The following is an 18,198-nucleotide window of genomic DNA, read 5'->3' on the forward strand; positions in this document are numbered from 1 at the left end:
AGCCACAAGAAGCCATTTATACCGGGCCGCATGCTAGTTCAGCAAGTAACTTAATTAGTCACTATGAGTTGCAAATTTATTGTTGAAAGTCGTGCTTGGTATTTATTCCTCGGGTATTCTATCACCTAACTAATATATTTATTAATTTTATTACATAACAAACTGCGATGCTAGGTGTATCTAAAATCAATCTTGCAGCCTATTTTATTGCCTAATCAATCTTGCAGCCTATTTTATTGTTTCAACTTTTTTTCCGGGCGCTTGAGCGCGCCCTGAACCCCAGCCGCGCCGTCGCGCCCTTCCTGCCAATCCCCTTTTCTGGCCCGCGAATATTCTTCTGCTTCAATTTTGGGTCCGCGAACAATCAACTTTTAGAACCCCCTATAGTTTGCCAAATACGTTACTAATTTTAATGATTTACAATATATTTACCACCCCCTAAATCTCCCCCCCCCCCCCCTTAAATGAAAAGCTGGGGAACATACTGCACCCACCCTTCAACAATCTCGTCACATTTGCGCACATCGTTGCCATAGTAACGAATCGGGGTAAGTTATACATTTTGAGAATTTGAATTAGATTATCCCGTTAGTCGTGCCAATAGTAGCCTATTTCAGTCTGTATATATATCAACTATCTCTCCTGAAATCGTTTTATAACAGGATCAAGTCTTGAAATTCCCAAACACAGCAAGACGTAGAAACAAATAGATATAAATGACATTTTCATAGAGTAAACTTGGCATATATATATATGTAATGAGTGGGTCCGTAATCGGGCCACTACACTCAGAGTGTCGTGGATACAGTTTTGTGATATTCTACAGGCATGGAAAGGGCACAATTTAACGTCCCCTTAATGACTGTTTTTGGGATGTAGGCCTATACTTCTTCTTAAAGCGGTATTCGTCATTTTGTGCCCTATCAATTTTACAGCCCTTGAAAAAATTGCTGAGGGTATGGAAGAAAGTGCAGACATCTGTATTGCGTGAATCCAGTATCCACGAGTCATTCTTGCTTTTCCAATGGAACTCATCAAATTGGAAGCAAATTTGGCAGGTGATGGAACCGTCAAAGAGCTTTTATTTTGTGTTACCACTCTTGTCATGTTAGTACTAACCATTCCAGGCTGTATACTCTGTACAATAATCCCTTTATTTTCGTATTCATGGCTTAATGCTATTGAAAGAGTATCGTTGAAACGTTTAGACGAAGAGTAAAGTGTCATTCCCGGAAAAATAACAGACGACAAACCAGACGAAATATTAATCACTACACCCTTGTTTCGGGAAACCATGCCTGGTAAAACGACTTCGGTTACTTTTGACATTGATGTGACATTGCAGTTAACAATATTATCGCTGAAAGTTTCTCCATAACGCCATAAGTTATTTAGAAATGGTTCGGGAATCTTGGCGGCCATTCCAACATTATTCACCAGTACACCAATTTCAAGTCCTTGAAGTTCCTTTTCTAAAACATCGTAAACGGACACACAATCCCCGTCAGACTTTATATCACATTTCGTGAAATCTAGTGCGATGCATTTTGTTTCTACTCCATATTTTGAATGAAATTCATTCGCAACAGTTTCTAGCTTCTTCGGATTCCTGCTCACGAGTACAATGTCATGTCCCCTGATCGCTAATTCCTGGGCAATGCCTTTTCCGATACCGTCTGTTGCTCCTGTTATAACAGCCCATTTTCCAAGGCTTCTATGGTCAATGGAGGAATTGGTAAAATAGACATTGTAGTACATGTACAAGTTAAACAAAAATTCTAGTAACAACCAAATGATTGTCAGCCTACCAATCACCAGTAAAACACTACTATTCTCCACTAATTCAGTCAACATTGTTAAGGTTGTATTGGATACATTGATTACTACATGCCTGCAACAATATGGTATCATATCAAGCATGTAAGTTAATCATTTACAATAATATTATCAAGGCAACCGATCACGGCAATATGATTTAGGAACAAGAAAGAGTGGCGATGTAATATGAATTATATCGTTATTCTATCGCGTATTTTCAAACGGATTGAAGTCATCGCATATTATGCCCCAAGATCTATTTGTTTAGTATATAGAACTCAATTGTCATATAAATTCATATTTGTATACATATATTTCATGCAGAAAAAGTATCTGTTTACATGATTTTGTACAATGGTACAACCACAGAGTGATAATAATATGCTAAATTGGATATATTTATGCTTTGCTTATTAACTCAAACAAAATTTCTAAAATGTAGGGATTTCAAAAACGGGGAACGTTTGTACTTCTATTGCAATCATTGATCATGAGCATCCGCACTTGTTTGCTGTATCTTCTATTGCAGAAAGATAATCTCCAAACGCAGCTTTCCATAGGCTCATATTTTCTTGGTACTCTCTGAATAAAAGCTAACGTTGAGTTGTTGAAAATATCATTAGGTTGCATTGACATTTTATATTGGTTGTACAGAAAGTAAATCTTGACAGCCTAATTAGCGATATTCTCGTTGTTCTGGCGGGATTTCATTTTTTTAACACAAATGACCTCAACTAGAGCAGGAGAATTTTTTACACGATCCCATAAATTGTTTTCTTCGTTTTGTGTGGACCATTTCTGGCCTAGTCTAAACACCCACAGTACGATAATGGTATGATTTACCGTTTCCCCACGAAGTTAGCATAACCGTCTATGTACTATCTATACAGTTTATTTCTTCACTTAGCATCGTATTTTGTATCATTTTTATTTAGACAACTGTTAATGTTTTAAAATTAAGTTATAAATTAGTCACAATACGACACTACTCAAGTGACGTTAATGCAAACGGCGCGCCAACCTATGTCAACTAACGGCAAATCATTCGGGCAATTTGTTGCTATTCTAAGATTTTGTATAGTCACATTTTCATAATATAAGCTAGTCGAGACATCATTTCATTACGAAAATCGCATTTTTTTGCGTCTGAATGCAAAACCAGCCAAATGTGTCGCAAATTTTTTCCATCCGGCACCCCCGGTAAATACCTAACAACATTCGAGACGTCACTATGATGGATTAAACTTCAATACGGAAAAATGATTATGGGTTTAAACTGATCCCAGAAGGAAGGGCTAAAAATGATGAAATCACACGGCAAGCAAAACATCGGCCATCTTTCATATATTTTTTTATGCTCATCACGGGTCTGTGCTTTTTTAAACTATTTCCGAACCTCAATCTCAGAACCGCGGAACTGGAGCACCAACTAGGATTTGAGTTTCATGACTTTCCTGACGTATTCAATAGGCTTTTTAAATGTGTCGAATAAATAATACAAGGAAATTGTTTTTGTGGAAATATTGTTTCCCGATAGCGATAAAGATAAGGTGCTCCCGAGGTATTCGTACCAAGATGGCGCACAACCTGAATATAGTATGTGTATCAGGTTAGGGTTGTTCAGGTTGTGCATCATCTTGGTACGAATATTTCCGAAGCGCCAAAATAAAATAAATTTACCTGAACGCTTCGACATATGCTTCATCGGTTATACAGTTATCAGGTAAGGGCGATGCAGTTGTACCTAAAATAGAAATGAGACTGTATGCCTTTGGCTCATAATGTTGACAACTTTGGCCTATTTTCTATTCCTCTTGACACAAATTCTGTGTTTCAGGTTGAATATTTTGAATGTAAATAAACTATATATACCAGGGGTAGTAGCAGCAGTGGAGCTGTCTTCTGTAGATACACCGGTGGTTTGGTTAGTTGGAGATGTTGTTGAGATTTCTATGAAAAAAAGATTAAAACACTGGAAGAACTTTTCAGAATTCGTAATGTTACGATAACTTAGACAAGAAACCTCACATTTATAATCTTATTTTATTATTCCTCCAGCCTTCGTACCCGGGGATTGCTAGTTGAATTAGTTATAAAATAAGGACACGTAAGTACCGGTAATCATATATTAAATGGTAATCTTCCAATTATAAAAGTTGTCGGAAATACATTTTGAATCAAGTCGTATGAGGGCTTGATTTTTTTGAAGGTAAAGTAATCGTTTTGTAGAGAGTGCTTTTTGTAGTGAACAACTTCAACTCCTTCCAAGTTGGATTCTAGATTTACCATTTTTGAGGTTATCAAATGCAAGGACTTCTTATGCGGCTGGGGCTCTGGATGTAAGTTTAGAATAATTTTTATTCAGATCGAATTTTGTATGAGAACATTTTGATCCTAATATATTCAAGGAGGCAATTGCCAATTTGCATCATTCCTAATATGGTGAAATTATGCCGGTAGTACAACGGAGCTCTTATCTTAATTTGTTGAAACTTTCAAGCAGCCAAACTTCCCTAGAATAGAAAATATGGTCCGTAACGTATAAATCCCATTAAACTCACAACATAAAACTATCAGCTTCAGGTACCCAAGATAAAGCGTCAGAAACTGATCCTGCTCATCCTGGTAATGATCGATAAGTGTCTCTTGTATTGGTCGATATGCTATCATATCGCACCTGATGCTATGTGGTTATCTAATTGCATTTTAATCGAACCTCAGATACATTATTGTAAATCAAAATCAGGTTCCATTTTGTAGGAAACTAACGTTGAATTGTGAATCGATTGAGTGGCCATTAATTTTCAATTTGTAAAATATAAGATTGCTCATTTTTCTCTGTATATCAATGGTTTTTAACTGGAATTGTTTCATGATAACATTGATTCGAATTCAGAATTTGGCTTCATATCTCGATTTTGCATTGTGCAATATTGTTAACAGTATGACCGTGAGTAAAATGAAAAACATAATAAAATGGCCAACAAAATTAAAATAAATTGAATTTCCAATTGTTAGGGGAGGCGCTAGGCAAAATCTTATAACATTTAGCATACCAGAGGATGTGGCTTCCGGAATAGCAGTCACGGTCGTTGTGCGTGACGCTGTGAAACCTGTAGTTACCGATGTTTCTTCCGATGCGTTTGCCTCTTCTTCATGTGAAGATAGAAACAAACATGTGGCCCATTTATTGAAATTATTATCAACCTTGCAAACCATTCGTAAGATATAATATCTCACAAAATGAGTTCTTACTATATATAATATTTTCACATTGCTATCATACTTGAATAGAAGGCACGTTTTGGAAACAAAGGAAAGGCTATATATATATTTGGTATTAAATATTCTATTGACTCGTCACTATGGACCTTCGAAATTAGTGTCTTCGTTTCATCTATAATATATTATAGAAATACTGATTAATGCAGAACACAAAAAAAACTTCAACGGGTTCGTGCATGTTATTGATGAATTTTTAAATAATAGGAACAGTTATTGGAACTCCAGAGGTATGTGCACCAAGATGGCACACAACCTGAACATAGTATGTGTACCAGGTTCAGGTTGTGAGCCATCTTGGTGCACATACTTCGGGAGCGCCCAATTATTGAACTAATTAATAATGGGGCTAATCTGCCTAACCAGAAAAAAAACATGTACTTTGAAAAACAATATGAACTATTTACATGAAAGTGGTTGCCAGTATGAAACCTTGTTCGAAGCAAAAGTTTGAAGCAACCTTCGTCTCAAATTGAATAGACATTTCCGAAACCATTATAGTCCAGCTAAGTCTGAAGTAATAGTAGCTTCTAACCTATTAGTGACTGTTTGTCTACAATTTATGTACAATGTATATAAATGCCAAGTCTTGCTGCCATTATTGTTTCAGTGCGTAATATTTGAACCAAATTTTGCGAGCATTTAAAATTCGGCTGGAATTTTGCTGACATCGCGGTAGTCATCTGACCTTCGTGTATATATATATATATATGCGAATTGCTCTTTTATTTAAAGTTATATTACAACGATTTTTTGACATGACGTATTTCATCGTTTTTTTTTGAGAGTATCATAATGAAATATTTTAGATCATTGCTCAAAAAATCTTGCAATAACGTCTACCGGTTACGAATGGAATAATATGCCTTTTGGCTTGTTATCTTCTTCTATGATTTCGCCAAAATCATAATTGTATTGAATGCGTTTTTTGGAATTAATTTTTTCCCGTGAAATTTTCCATATTTTTGCTTCGGCATGAAATACACATTGACCTGAAAATGCTAAAAAAGCATGACAGCGCACCTGTTGTGGCTGCCGTTGGAGTGTCTTCTTGGGTTACAGAGATTGTTGATGTTTTTTCCTGCGTGACAGTGGGCGTTACCACTTCGTAAAAGAAAAAACAAGTAAATAAGACAAAATGTAATATACGTATATCATGAGACAGCGGCAAAGATGTGTCATCTGTTGACCAAGCTTAACCAACTATAATGTAAAAATAACTTATTCTATTGTATTTTGTATTGGTGCAACAAATCATACGTTATCAATATCTTGGCATGTCGTTGGATTTGTTCATATAGTTAACGGAAGCAAGATTTAGCAAATTTAGTAGGTTTTCATCTAATTTAAAAATGGAATTTAAAGTTATCAAGAAGCATAGTGTGACGTTCGCGGCCCAGCTAAATTTCCCAATATCAAAACTATAATGAAATAAAAAAAACAGTAGAATACTGTTAAGTTTAATTGATGAATTTAAGAAACATGTTTGTGCACATACTTCTCGGAGAACAAATTTTATTAGAAAGTTTCTTTGCTTTCGGCTTGCCAATTACGGCGTTATTTTGTGAAGTTAAACGCAGCTATAATACCATGCATTGCATGAATCTCGACAACGAATTTGGGTTATTTTTAAACAGATTTATTGTCATAATATTTATATTGTACGTGGTATGTTTCTGTAACGAAAAAAACCTACTCGTTGTGTCGGTGAAATTTCGCGAGCAAAGTCCATCTTCGCATCTCATCCATTCGCTTGAGCAGGCCGTACATTCATCTCCGGACAGGTACGGCGAAACTGGTACGCCATACAAATAGCTGTAAAAAGAATATAATTTAATCCGACATAAATGTATAAAAAAAATGATATCATTCATCTTCCTTATATAGTTTTTTCTAATCATTGATAAAGAAATATCACTAAATTTAACCTAAACAAAATGAAAGAAACCCACACAAAAGATTATAGTTTAAACATTATAAAGCTATAAATTCTCCGTAGGTTTACCTGATTTATTTAAAGTCACCTATTCCTGGAATATTATACCATCTAATATATCAACGAAATTTCCATTTTTACAACTTGTGGACAAAGGACAAGCGGAATGAAAATTACAAATGAAAGAGTTATTGTTAGTTTTAACCCTTCATTTATATATATGATAGATACTAACACAATTGCGTTACTATAAAGTTTCCTCAAACGAGATATGTAAACTATCAATTAAATTTTTACTCAATACACGATGTTTATCACGCTTACACTAATTAAATCAGAAATGGTTTTTCTTACTGATTTCCAGGAGGAAAGTAACGGCAGCTGACTAAATATCCGCTTGCAAAGTTAGTATATTTGACGGAACTGAAAAGAGAAAATTACGATAATTAAGCAACCGGTTTAAACATGTGTTAATTAATAGTAAATCTGGGAGATCAAAAGCAAGATTTTAAAATATCATCAGTGTTACGAGGTTGCAACTTTTATTTACTTTTTTTGCCAAAAAGTTGCAGGTAATAAGTAGACACAAAATGAGCAAAACAAATAAATTTGTTGCTGTAAAATAAACTACTATACTTGCACATTGCAACAGCACATCCCACTTTGTATGTATTAGCCCATACAAGCTGCGTGTAGTGTGTGCACACGCCGTCACAACTTCCATCAGTGTAGTTATAAAGCTCAACCTGCAGATGGAAAAAGCTTAGGAAGTTTAAAGAGTTGACATAGATGTTCGCAATATTGTACAGATGCAGGCGAAATTAGTCCTATTTAGTACGAAAACCACCCAATACAAATACGGTTTTCGAAATTTTCTTGGTCTTGTACGAACACCGCGTTATTGTTTGCTCAAGACAAGGCTCACTTACTCAGACGCAAATTAGCTAATCTCGTAACGAAAAATGACAATAAAAGGTTGTAGTGGTAAACATCGCATTAGTGCATAACGATAAAACCAAGCTTTTTTATCAACATCTTTCGCCATTAAATGTGTTCGAGAATATTAACATCGGATGAAACAATACCCTTGAAACTCTTGTTTTGTTTCTAATGGGATTGAAAACACACATTTAAGCGCAACAATTGACCCTCTGTACAATAAAAGTTTGAAAGTGATACTACGGTTTATATCAACTTTCAAAACATGAAGATTAATTGCGACTTTAGAAGTATTCGCAAGAATGTCGTGATAAGTTAAATGTATTTATTCACTATACCTCATCATACCACAGTTTAAATGCATCTGCAATCAGACCTCCCACAGCTAAATTTTCACCGGCTCCGTTTAGATCAGCATCATGTTTGAATTCACACCGACTGGGAATTAATTAAGGAATAATTAGGAAACTTTCTCTTTAAAATTCATTTCTTTGTTTATCTACTCAATTTTATAGCGATTCATCTATTAAATGCGTATACGCTTTAATTAAGCAATATCTCACTGTTTTTCAAAAATAATGAACATGAAATCCTGATATTATGTATATAGTCGCGCAGGAACAAAAATTTCTCACTTATTTGAAATTGACTTTCAAATTATTATATTATACAGTGTTTTAAATTTTTCCAATCGGATGACAGAATAACTCAACTAATTTGACTATTTTTTAAAATATAATTATCTTGCCGGTGACGCTGTACATATTTTCTTCTAAAATTACAGGGTGCAACCCTAATTATACATTATTGACTTGTATCCGTTACGCAAAATTGCACAGCTGGTTCATATTGGTCCAAAGACGGAAATGAAGCAGTGAATATGGAACATAATGTGATAATGCTGAGAAAGTGCTGGGAATCATTTGGGCGAGGTAGTGTTGACTAGTGGTTCCAGCATGATATGGCGACCCTCCGCATATCAAATCACGCCTTTGACTGACTGGGAGAGCGATTTCAGAAAAGGTTGATCAGCAGGAAGAGTGACATTCCTTAAACAATTGGTCAATTCAAAACTGCATTTGCAACAAAAATCTCTGTAGTTGAGTGTGTGTGACAGATTTGACAATTTTGCGCAACGCGTGCAAGTCTTCTCCTAAGGCCTATGCTTTGGAGGTGATTTGGAACATATTCTAGTTTTGTGCAAAGCGTCCTAGATTCCTGAAACTTTCGGATACAATCATTTTGTAGAAGGTATTAACAAATTTATGGTTTCCGTTTTTTGAGGTGTATATTTGCGACGTTCATTTTCTTTATTAAGATCGAAATGAAATTGGGTATAAATTCACGCGCAAGTTGTGCGCCAGTTTTACTTACTCGACAAATTCTTCTGCCTGCTGCTGAAGAGTTGAATCCCACTCCATTAATTTCATATTGGACGCGTTAGGTATTTTTCTTTTCTCATTATGAATATCTACTGCATTTTCTATATCTTCATTAGTCAGAGGTAAAAGGTACAAAGCAGTCTCCCCGACTAAGAAAATATGATAGATAGCAATTTATAATTTTTTTAATTTCAATTAGCAAGTACACTTTTCCAAATTGAATGTCCATGAATGATACCAATGTTAAGTTTCTTATCACAAGTAAATAATAATATAAGTGTTTCCACAGTTTTAGCATAATTTTAGAAATAAAGATAAGTTTTGTTCAATTAGGAAAGCTAATATTGAGCCTGACTCATTTTCAGAACATGTGTACAACCACGGCAGAACAACCACGGTAGTTTTTAAAATATGAATTTTAAAATACTTTTCCATGAGTCAACATCGTAAACCTAGTAGGGAAGAAGATAACAGGAAAATGTTATCAATAACTAAATTGATGACAAGTTTATAGCAAACAAATGATTCATTTTTGGATATTCCCGTAGTATGTGAACCAGGTTTTGGTTAGCCATATTATCTTTTTTCCGGTTTTCTTTATTTTAGTTCTAGTACGAGTTCGGGGACTGTCTTTGTTATCCAAGTGAAAATACCGTTTCAGTCCCTTTACACAACTTGATGTAAAATAGGCGAACAAAATTAATTACCTCCATATTGGTACACATACTTATGGGGCGCCCATTTTTGTGCCAGGGGACCGTGGGGACCGTGAAAAGTGCCTCTTTTTAACACTTCAGGCTGCTGTGTTCCTGTCTTCGCAACCACTTTTAATTGTTTCACAAGTATTTAACATATTATATTTCTTAATAAATTTGTAAAATGTTTACTCACCACTATCTTTCCAGAATAAACAGCTTAGCAAAATAATAAAAAAGAATTTCAGCATCTTGGTCGACTTGGGTTTTCGAATATAAATTATTAATGATTAATTTCCTGCTCCGGCAGAACTTAACAAAAATAAATGCCACATTACAATGATATTTCAAATAACAACGAATTACGATTTCACTGCAATTTGTTCTCGGGATATATTCATAACCCTATGATATTAAATTGTACGGGTCCTTATGGGCGCCTCGTCGATATAAGCCCCAAAACATGCGTCACGTCTGTTCGCATAATTCCTTCCTAAATCTTCCCTTTCAATTCTGGAACATTTCAAAAAAAATCATGGCAGTCAGATCTCATGGTCTAAGACTTTGATGCACATCTTCCACATCTGTTTTCAATTTATATAAAAATTATAAATGACAAATGTTCCGTGTAGACGTTTCCTCTTATAGCACGCCGTGTGAACAACACCCCACTTAAAAGCCACTGACATGCGATACACACGTTATGTGACACCTGATTATTTTGGAAATATTGTAAAGTCATGAACATTTGTCAGAAATATCTTTAAATGAAACCTGTAAATTTGAGCAAGCAATTATACTATACAATATACTGATACACTAGACACATATATATACATTTATTTAAGGTACAAACGAATACTGTGAAATTGCCTAAATATCACAAAATTTTGTAACAGTACATCCTGCGCCAACGTGTTTTTACACTATCAAACCGTACGTGCAATGCAGCGCACTTGAAACCCCACACCGTGAACATGGGTAAATATCGCCTTTCTTATTTTTGACGAAATGAGTATGACGTCAAGTGTCTGTATATATACTTGGTTTCACTTTTAAATAAGTCATTCATCATTATTTCTTATTCAGGAAATATAGCCAATTAGTCCCATTTCCAGGAAGACATAATAATTTTTCTCCGATTCAGGATATGGTCACGTATGGCTCAGCTTGAAACATACAAATAAATAAATTGTTTCAATCTGGCTAATACTGCCAGCGTAGACTCATAGAAACGAAAATAGCACCTTGTTCTAAAAAAATAATGATTGATCGATTGCAAATTGCGATTCGGAACATCAGTTACTGTCATGGTAAATAATTAGCAGACTTTTTAGAGTGCTAATAATCTAAATCTAAACCTTTAAAAATCTTTGGAGGCAAATCGAAGTATTATATAGTTAGATGGATTCTGTATATATATATATTACAAAACATAAGATGAAGTAATCCGGTATATATCGGAATACAGACAAAGTTTTAAAATTGTCATTGAAGCATACAACAGACTTCAAAATCAATAAAAACCATTTGACAATTTTAATATTCCAAACATTTCTTCTTTCCTATTAGTCTAACTTTTTTTTCGCGACCCCATTTTTCATAAAATTGAAGACTACAGATATTCGCGACCCAACAACCAGAAACGTTCAGCTACTTTAAAAATCAGTATTTTCAATTTAATGCGCTCAATGTGCCTGTACGTCGACTGCAAGTGGACGTGGACGGAGCCCAAAAATCTTACATTATTAGGTGCCTTTTATTATGCTAGAATATATTGTTGTTTTCTGTTTAACTGTTTGGAACGCTTCAAAGTTTTGTATAAAACGTCTAAATACGATAATATTGCAGTACGAAAATGTTCACTTTCATGCGGAGGCGATGTGGACAAAACACTTAAGCTAAACTCGGCCAAGACACCGCCTGAGAATCAAAACCATACTTGTCTAACAAACAATCTAATTGAGGGTTAATCGGCAAATAAAGCAATGTAAATTGCGTTTGTGACGGATGTTTTCCCGAGAATCGATTTCCTAGTTTATTTCTGTAAAAATTACAAATCAGCAATGAGGTAACTATGATGTAACAATTCATGCCTTTGCTCAGACAGATATTCAAGCGTGGTTGTAAACATTGCCTTTTTTGTAGTTTTGCGTGTTATTTGTCAGTTTTAATTGTGTTTCCAAAAAATATCATAATTGTCATTATGTCCTACGAGGACCTTTAGTCTAGTTGCAATAATCAAAAATTGATACCGCAAACGCTGTGATAGACTAGCCTAAAATTAGCTATCAGTACTTGTAAACGGCACGTAGTTTGATGTTTTGAATAAAAATTATAGTTTTGAACATGTGAGCCAATTCAACAAGCGCCAATTTTCCAAAACACTCTGTGTGGAAACTATCAGTGACAAAGGGTAGACGGAACGTCAATTACTCGCAGTTGTAAGTAAAATTGCTGCTACGTACATTCAAAACGTGATGGTGAAACTATTTTTTGTTATGGGATCTGAAATCTTTCGAGCGGATGTATTTAACCCATTAGAAATTTTAGCAGCACGACTTAATTCGTGCGAAGTGTAATGTCCACAAAACAAACTAATTGTATCGTGACAACATGAATCGTCCCAAATTTGAATAGGGCAAAATTAATCATTAAACACCCCTTAAAATCTTCGAGTTGGTTCACAGGCAAGTGCATATTAAATCTACAAGGAAAATACGCCTCGCTTGAAAATGAAAGTTATGAACATAAATTAATAAATGCAAAACATATTTTGAAATTCTCTTTCAGAATATTAATGACAAAAATGCGTCATGCTTGAGCGCGAATAAGATTCATAATATGACACATTCGCGAAGGTCCAAATTTCAGCGGCATAGTTGTATTTATCAGGCTTTACCGAACCTCAATATCTCTTTCTAAAAGGCTAAAAACATACACGCATATACTTATTGAAGTTACTACTACAGTGTACAGGATTCATATTCGAAGACTCTAAATTTTTTTCTGTCTACTGGGCTCGGCTTCAATAATAGATTCATTCGGAAACTAATTTTTAAGTGGGTCCGAGAACGGTGACGAAAATTTGTTAGCAACGTTTATTTTGGTTCCTGTTTGAAGTTACTTATGAATCTTGGGCCCCAGCGTGCGGGAATCTTGAGGTTCTTTTTGGACACGTTTAGTGGACATAACGATCGTTTCAATATTATTGGACACGTTTAGTGGACATAACGATCGTTTCAATATTATTGGACACGTTTAGTGGACATAACGATCGTTTCAATATTATTGGACACGTTGAGTGGACATAACGATCGTTTCAATATTATTGGACACGTTTAGTGGACATAACGATCGTTTCAAAATTTTGTTGTTATTGTTATTTGTCTCCACAATTTTTAAAAAATCGCTTTTCTCTTCGAATACTAGACCAATTGCTTTGAAATTTTCTGTGGTTAAAGATAAAATTTTTCTCCAGAAGGCTATCACTTTTTTCTCTCGCTATGACGTCATCAAATTATTGCCATTGGGTGGCGCTACGTGTCCATATATTTGAGCATAGCTCTCGTTTGAAATGGCAATGCTTTTGTTTTGTCTTTGCTACACGAAACAAGTTTCGGTAAACTTTATACTTCAGAACATTTCGGTCGTGAATTAATCAGAAAAATCATTTCTGTTTTTGCACATCACACACCGAAGGTCAAATATGATTAGTTATACAAGATTATTACTGCAAATATGCAAAAACAACGTTTAGCACGGAAATAAATTGGATAAAATATTTGGAATTCCGTAAAGGTAAAAAAACAATACGTAAAACAAACATACAGAAATTCAGTTACGTAACTTCAAGTCAGTTATAACATAGGACATTTATTGCCTAGTAATTAGACTTGAACAATATATATTTTAGACAAGGATAGGTTTGCTTTAAACAACTTATGCAATTGATGTCATTGTGGGCGCAAATTAGGTGTTGAAAAGGCATAACCGAATCATAGTAATTTCGCACATCCGTGTAAATTCCGCCGATGAAGTCACCTTAATGAAACACTAGTTAAAATAATTCATTGCAGAAGTATATCGGAAATTATTATTTGCTACTTTATTTAAATACAACTAGTTTGCCCAATTGGAGGATTGGAATATCAAAAAAAAAATATAGTATACTGTATAACAGTATATTGAAATATCAGACTGGGTTCTGTCTTCATTTCTGCTTCCCATGACGGAGTGAACTAGAAAAGAGTCATGCTCGTGATATAGCTAACTATCAACTCATTTATACTCTATAACTCAATGCATGAACAACGAGAAAAAATACAAAATTGTGGCATATCCAGAACACCAAGTATTGTGTAATTTACGAGGAAATGAGTCATCCTATATTTAGCCCACACGCACAGTGCGTGCAGAAATGTTAACGCTGTGGTATCAGAAAATATGAGTAATATATAATCTTAGGACAAAGCTCATGAAAGAACAAACCCTGCCCCCATGAATGAATATCAAAACAAGTTTGCTCAAAGATGTAATTTCATTGTCACCTATGACTTGTGGAACAAAAGTAGAAATATTCATATTTTTCTGGCAGAATATTTATTGCAGGAACAGTTAAAATCGGTTAGGTTGAACTAATTCGCTCATTAACTCAACAGAATTGACTTGAAATCTATGGTTTTCTCTGATACGCATTTTATAAAACATTTCCACTTTGCTTTAGGAACATATATGACTCATACATATATGTGTGTTGTATGTTTAATTTAAAAATGTACTGAGAAATTGCCAGTTTTGTATATATTATATGGTATAGGTAAGGAGGCAACATGAAGCAAATCATTCACAATGATGAAGAATTCAAATTTGGAGGTTATATAAAAAGGATTGATGCTAATAGGACCAATGTAATAAAAATTAGAAATCTGGGCAAAAAGTCCTCAAACAATGGTGGATATGTGATGGTTGCGAATGTGGGGGGGGGAGGAAAATATTTTTCCAATGTTAATTGGGTAGACCAAGTCACGCTCGAATAATCCAAATTGTACAAGACTGGAAAAAAATGGACTGGAATATTTGGTGTATAGCATAGGAAATAAAAATATGGATTAAGACCCAAAAAAATTTAACGGATATACCATTACATTAAAATCGTTAACGATGAAAACAATTAACCATAAAATAATATTCTCATAAAAAATCCATGCAGTTTTTTTATGGTTTACAGGCAATATGACAGTCTTGTCAGACATAAGAATACCTAAATATAAGGAACAATATAAAGATTAGGAACAGTGGTGTTACTGCTGTAAGAAAGATATGCTGGCAATGCCGTAACTTATAAATTTTAGACCTAATAAATATAATGTTTCCTTCACGTCAGTGGCTGTGCGAGCTTAAATAAAAATATTGCCCGAGCATAGACACATATGCCTTGTTTCATTTACCAGACATGTAATATTAAATATTTTTCAACATATGAATAAATGAAACATCCACTGCAGTTGGAGTCAACTAAGGCAAAAATAATATTGTACATGATTGTGAAGTGCGACTTTGAAATAATAACTGAGAACGTATAATAATTGGATTACAGAAGTAAAGCACAATGTGTGAAAGAGTCTTGACTGTGAGAGAATCCTGAAAAACAGTCACTAATTTTGATATGGGTAATAATAACCACTTAAAGGTAAACGTTGTTTTATCAAAAAAAAAAATAAAATGAAGCAGGAACTACCGGTAAGTGCAGGAGTGAAAGTAGAAATACATGGTAAATATTAATGAATAATAAGTTTTAAAAGAAGTAGGAGAGTCCAAGTTAAATTTGAGATATACTCGAATCAATGCAAGGATATAATCTACTAGGAAAGAAAAAAATTTGCGACCAGCTGGTTGGTTCCCATTGCCAATGATTAACATGAAAGTCTCTTGGCTTAAAAAATAAAAATATGGGATTTTCCAATCATTTCATATTTCTCTACCCCCATTGTTTTAGTCAGCTGTCATAGGGTTTTCCACAAGAGATGAATATTTTTTCTTCTTACGACACCATGTATAAGATAATACGCAAACTGGTGCCATGCACAAGATCAGTAATCCAAGGATGACATACATAGCAATTTGCATTGTTGACGGTGATTTATTACTTTCATAGACACACGATGTAGAGTTTATATACCCGCTACCATATACCAACTTAGAGGTTGACGAGCAGTTTGACAAAGCGAATCCAACTCGGCGATTTGCTCTGTCGAATACAACATTGTATTCCTCCATCACGACAGCGCCCAAAACTGTTCCAGAAGAAGATGGACTTATACCATATTTATAACAAGCTTTTTTCATATCTGTATCATTGCCATAAAAAAGAATATAGTGCTCAGGATGCACTGATAATGTTATTGTATGATTAATTTCTATAGAGGGTAGATATATGGTGATCACAGGAAATAAACTATAAGGATCTACAGAATCATCCCAGCAGAGAAGTGAACCACCAGTCCAGAAGCTATCGTGAACAACAAGGTCTGGTAACAGAGTCCTTAAGTGCTTTTTCATTATTTCTGTCACCATAGAAAATATTTTTTGAGGAAGATGAAGATTTGTGGTTCCGCTGTCAACAATTGCTTTATCATTGTTGAATTCTTTACAGGACACTGATACTGTGGTGTTGCCAACCTTCATGCCTATCACCAGTACATCATAATACCATTCTCGTACAATTCTGGTCCAATAGATAGTACCAACTGACCGGTCATAATCTCCTAAAATAAAAGTTCCTGAAACGGAGTCGCTAAATTTTCTGACATCTGCCATGCAAAGTTGTAGACTGAAGATATCATCGATTCCTGTTTCATCAACAACACTTCGCATAAATGCTTTTGTATTTGAATGGCTAGGCCTAATCAACTCATCATAGCCCAAGCCTAGAATTCCTTGCCATCCAGATTCAGCTATGAAAAACTTCTCAGACTCTGTTATTTCAGCCATGCTAACTCTAGCTGACTTCTCCATTCCAGCAGTAGGAACAGATACCAAATCAGTCACAAGATGACCTTTCCAAAACCCTTCGGTGTATTCTATATCAATATCTTGAAGATTCATATCTCTGATTGATGTTGAGTTCTTTGCTTCAAAGTACTTTGAAATCAGTGGATTCGATTTGCTTGCGACTGCAAAATTACTGCTTCCTGTGTCAAGAAGTATATTCAGTGCTTGCGGTGGTGTACCAATAAGCATTTCAACATAGTAACCTTTTTCAATGAAGCCATTCAAGTTATTTGTTTGCCAAAGTTCATTTCCAGACCTTCTATTTCTCACATTCCATACTGGACCAGAGGATCTTGATATGATGCAGGAAAACATCCCAAAATAAACAAGGAAATGCAGTAAAGTAATCATGGTGTCAAAAATTTTATACCAAAAATGCTTTCAAAGTGAACATGTTGGTTCTCTTACGCCAGGCAGGCAAGGTATGGCATGTTTTGCTAAACTGTAACAACAAAAATAAAATGACTATATTTAAATTACTGTAGGCTAATATCAGAATTTTGGAATTTACCAACGATCTGGCAATAGAATAAGTTTATTTCGTCTCCATAATCAGCATTATAGATATAAAGTAATTAGTAAAAACAAAACTGATCAGGAGAGCAAACAAAACCTCAACTAAAGTTTGAAACATACCGTACAGATTTTAAATCTAAAAGTGTACCGGTACATGTTCGCTCACCCAAAAAGTAATAAAACTAATTACTGAATTTAGGGGCATGCACGTACACACACCACACACAATCACATTCTGACATTAAAGAAAAAAAAGTGAGACATAAAATCAATTTCTCAGTAAAAAAGAAAATATGCAAACCCATTAATTGAATAAATTTTTGCCACTCCATGTTAATTACTGGTACGGTAGTAAAGTAGGCTACCGGTACCGGAACCGGGCCGTAACATTGTAATTACCGTACAGCATTAAGTAACTACGGTACGGTACTGGTAATTTTCAACTGCAGAATTAGGTCTACCGTACCGGTAACAGATACCGTAACTAAGACATAATCCTGTACTCAGTACAGTACTGCAGTAGGCTACAGTGTGCGGTAATCAAGTAGAATTGGGTCTGATTGAGCTCAGAAAACCA

The 18,198-nt window shown here is 34.8% G+C and overlaps 2 protein-coding genes and 1 pseudogene across 3 annotated transcripts; all 3 read right to left on the reverse strand.

Annotated features, from left to right (window-relative positions):
• Positions 1–731: 731 nt before the first annotated feature.
• On the reverse strand, positions 732–1,956 carry LOC120326401 (very-long-chain 3-oxoacyl-CoA reductase-B pseudogene; annotated as a pseudogene).
• A 156-nt stretch (positions 1,957–2,112) lies between these two features.
• Positions 2,113–10,556, reverse strand: LOC120326402 (GLIPR1-like protein 1). Of its 2 annotated transcripts, XM_039392684.2 has the most exons (11): positions 10,249–10,553; positions 9,350–9,506; positions 8,314–8,413; positions 7,673–7,782; positions 7,391–7,459; positions 6,797–6,915; positions 6,124–6,204; positions 4,875–4,970; positions 3,691–3,768; positions 3,499–3,562; positions 2,113–2,400 (listed from the first exon to the last, which is right to left on the reverse strand). In XM_039392684.2, exons 1-11 carry the CDS (start codon positions 10,301–10,303, stop codon positions 2,307–2,309), a joined length of 1,023 nt encoding a protein of 340 aa, XP_039248618.2. In that variant the 5' UTR covers positions 10,304–10,553; the 3' UTR covers positions 2,113–2,306. The 2 variants fall into 2 exon arrangements, with proteins under 2 accessions (XP_039248618.2, XP_077967607.1); XM_078111481.1 differs by lacking the exon at positions 4,875–4,970 and having other exon boundaries at positions 10,249–10,556.
• A 4,081-nt stretch (positions 10,557–14,637) lies between these two features.
• LOC120326308 (beta-secretase 1-like) lies at positions 14,638–17,747 on the reverse strand. Its single transcript, XM_039392568.2, has one exon. It carries the CDS (start codon positions 17,454–17,456, stop codon positions 16,047–16,049), a length of 1,410 nt encoding a protein of 469 aa, XP_039248502.2. The 5' UTR covers positions 17,457–17,747; the 3' UTR covers positions 14,638–16,046.
• Positions 17,748–18,198: the final 451 nt, after the last annotated feature.

Source organism: Styela clava, chromosome 4 (genome assembly GCF_964204865.1).
Source record: "Styela clava chromosome 4, kaStyClav1.hap1.2, whole genome shotgun sequence".
Lineage (NCBI taxonomy): Eukaryota > Metazoa > Chordata > Ascidiacea > Stolidobranchia > Styelidae > Styela > Styela clava.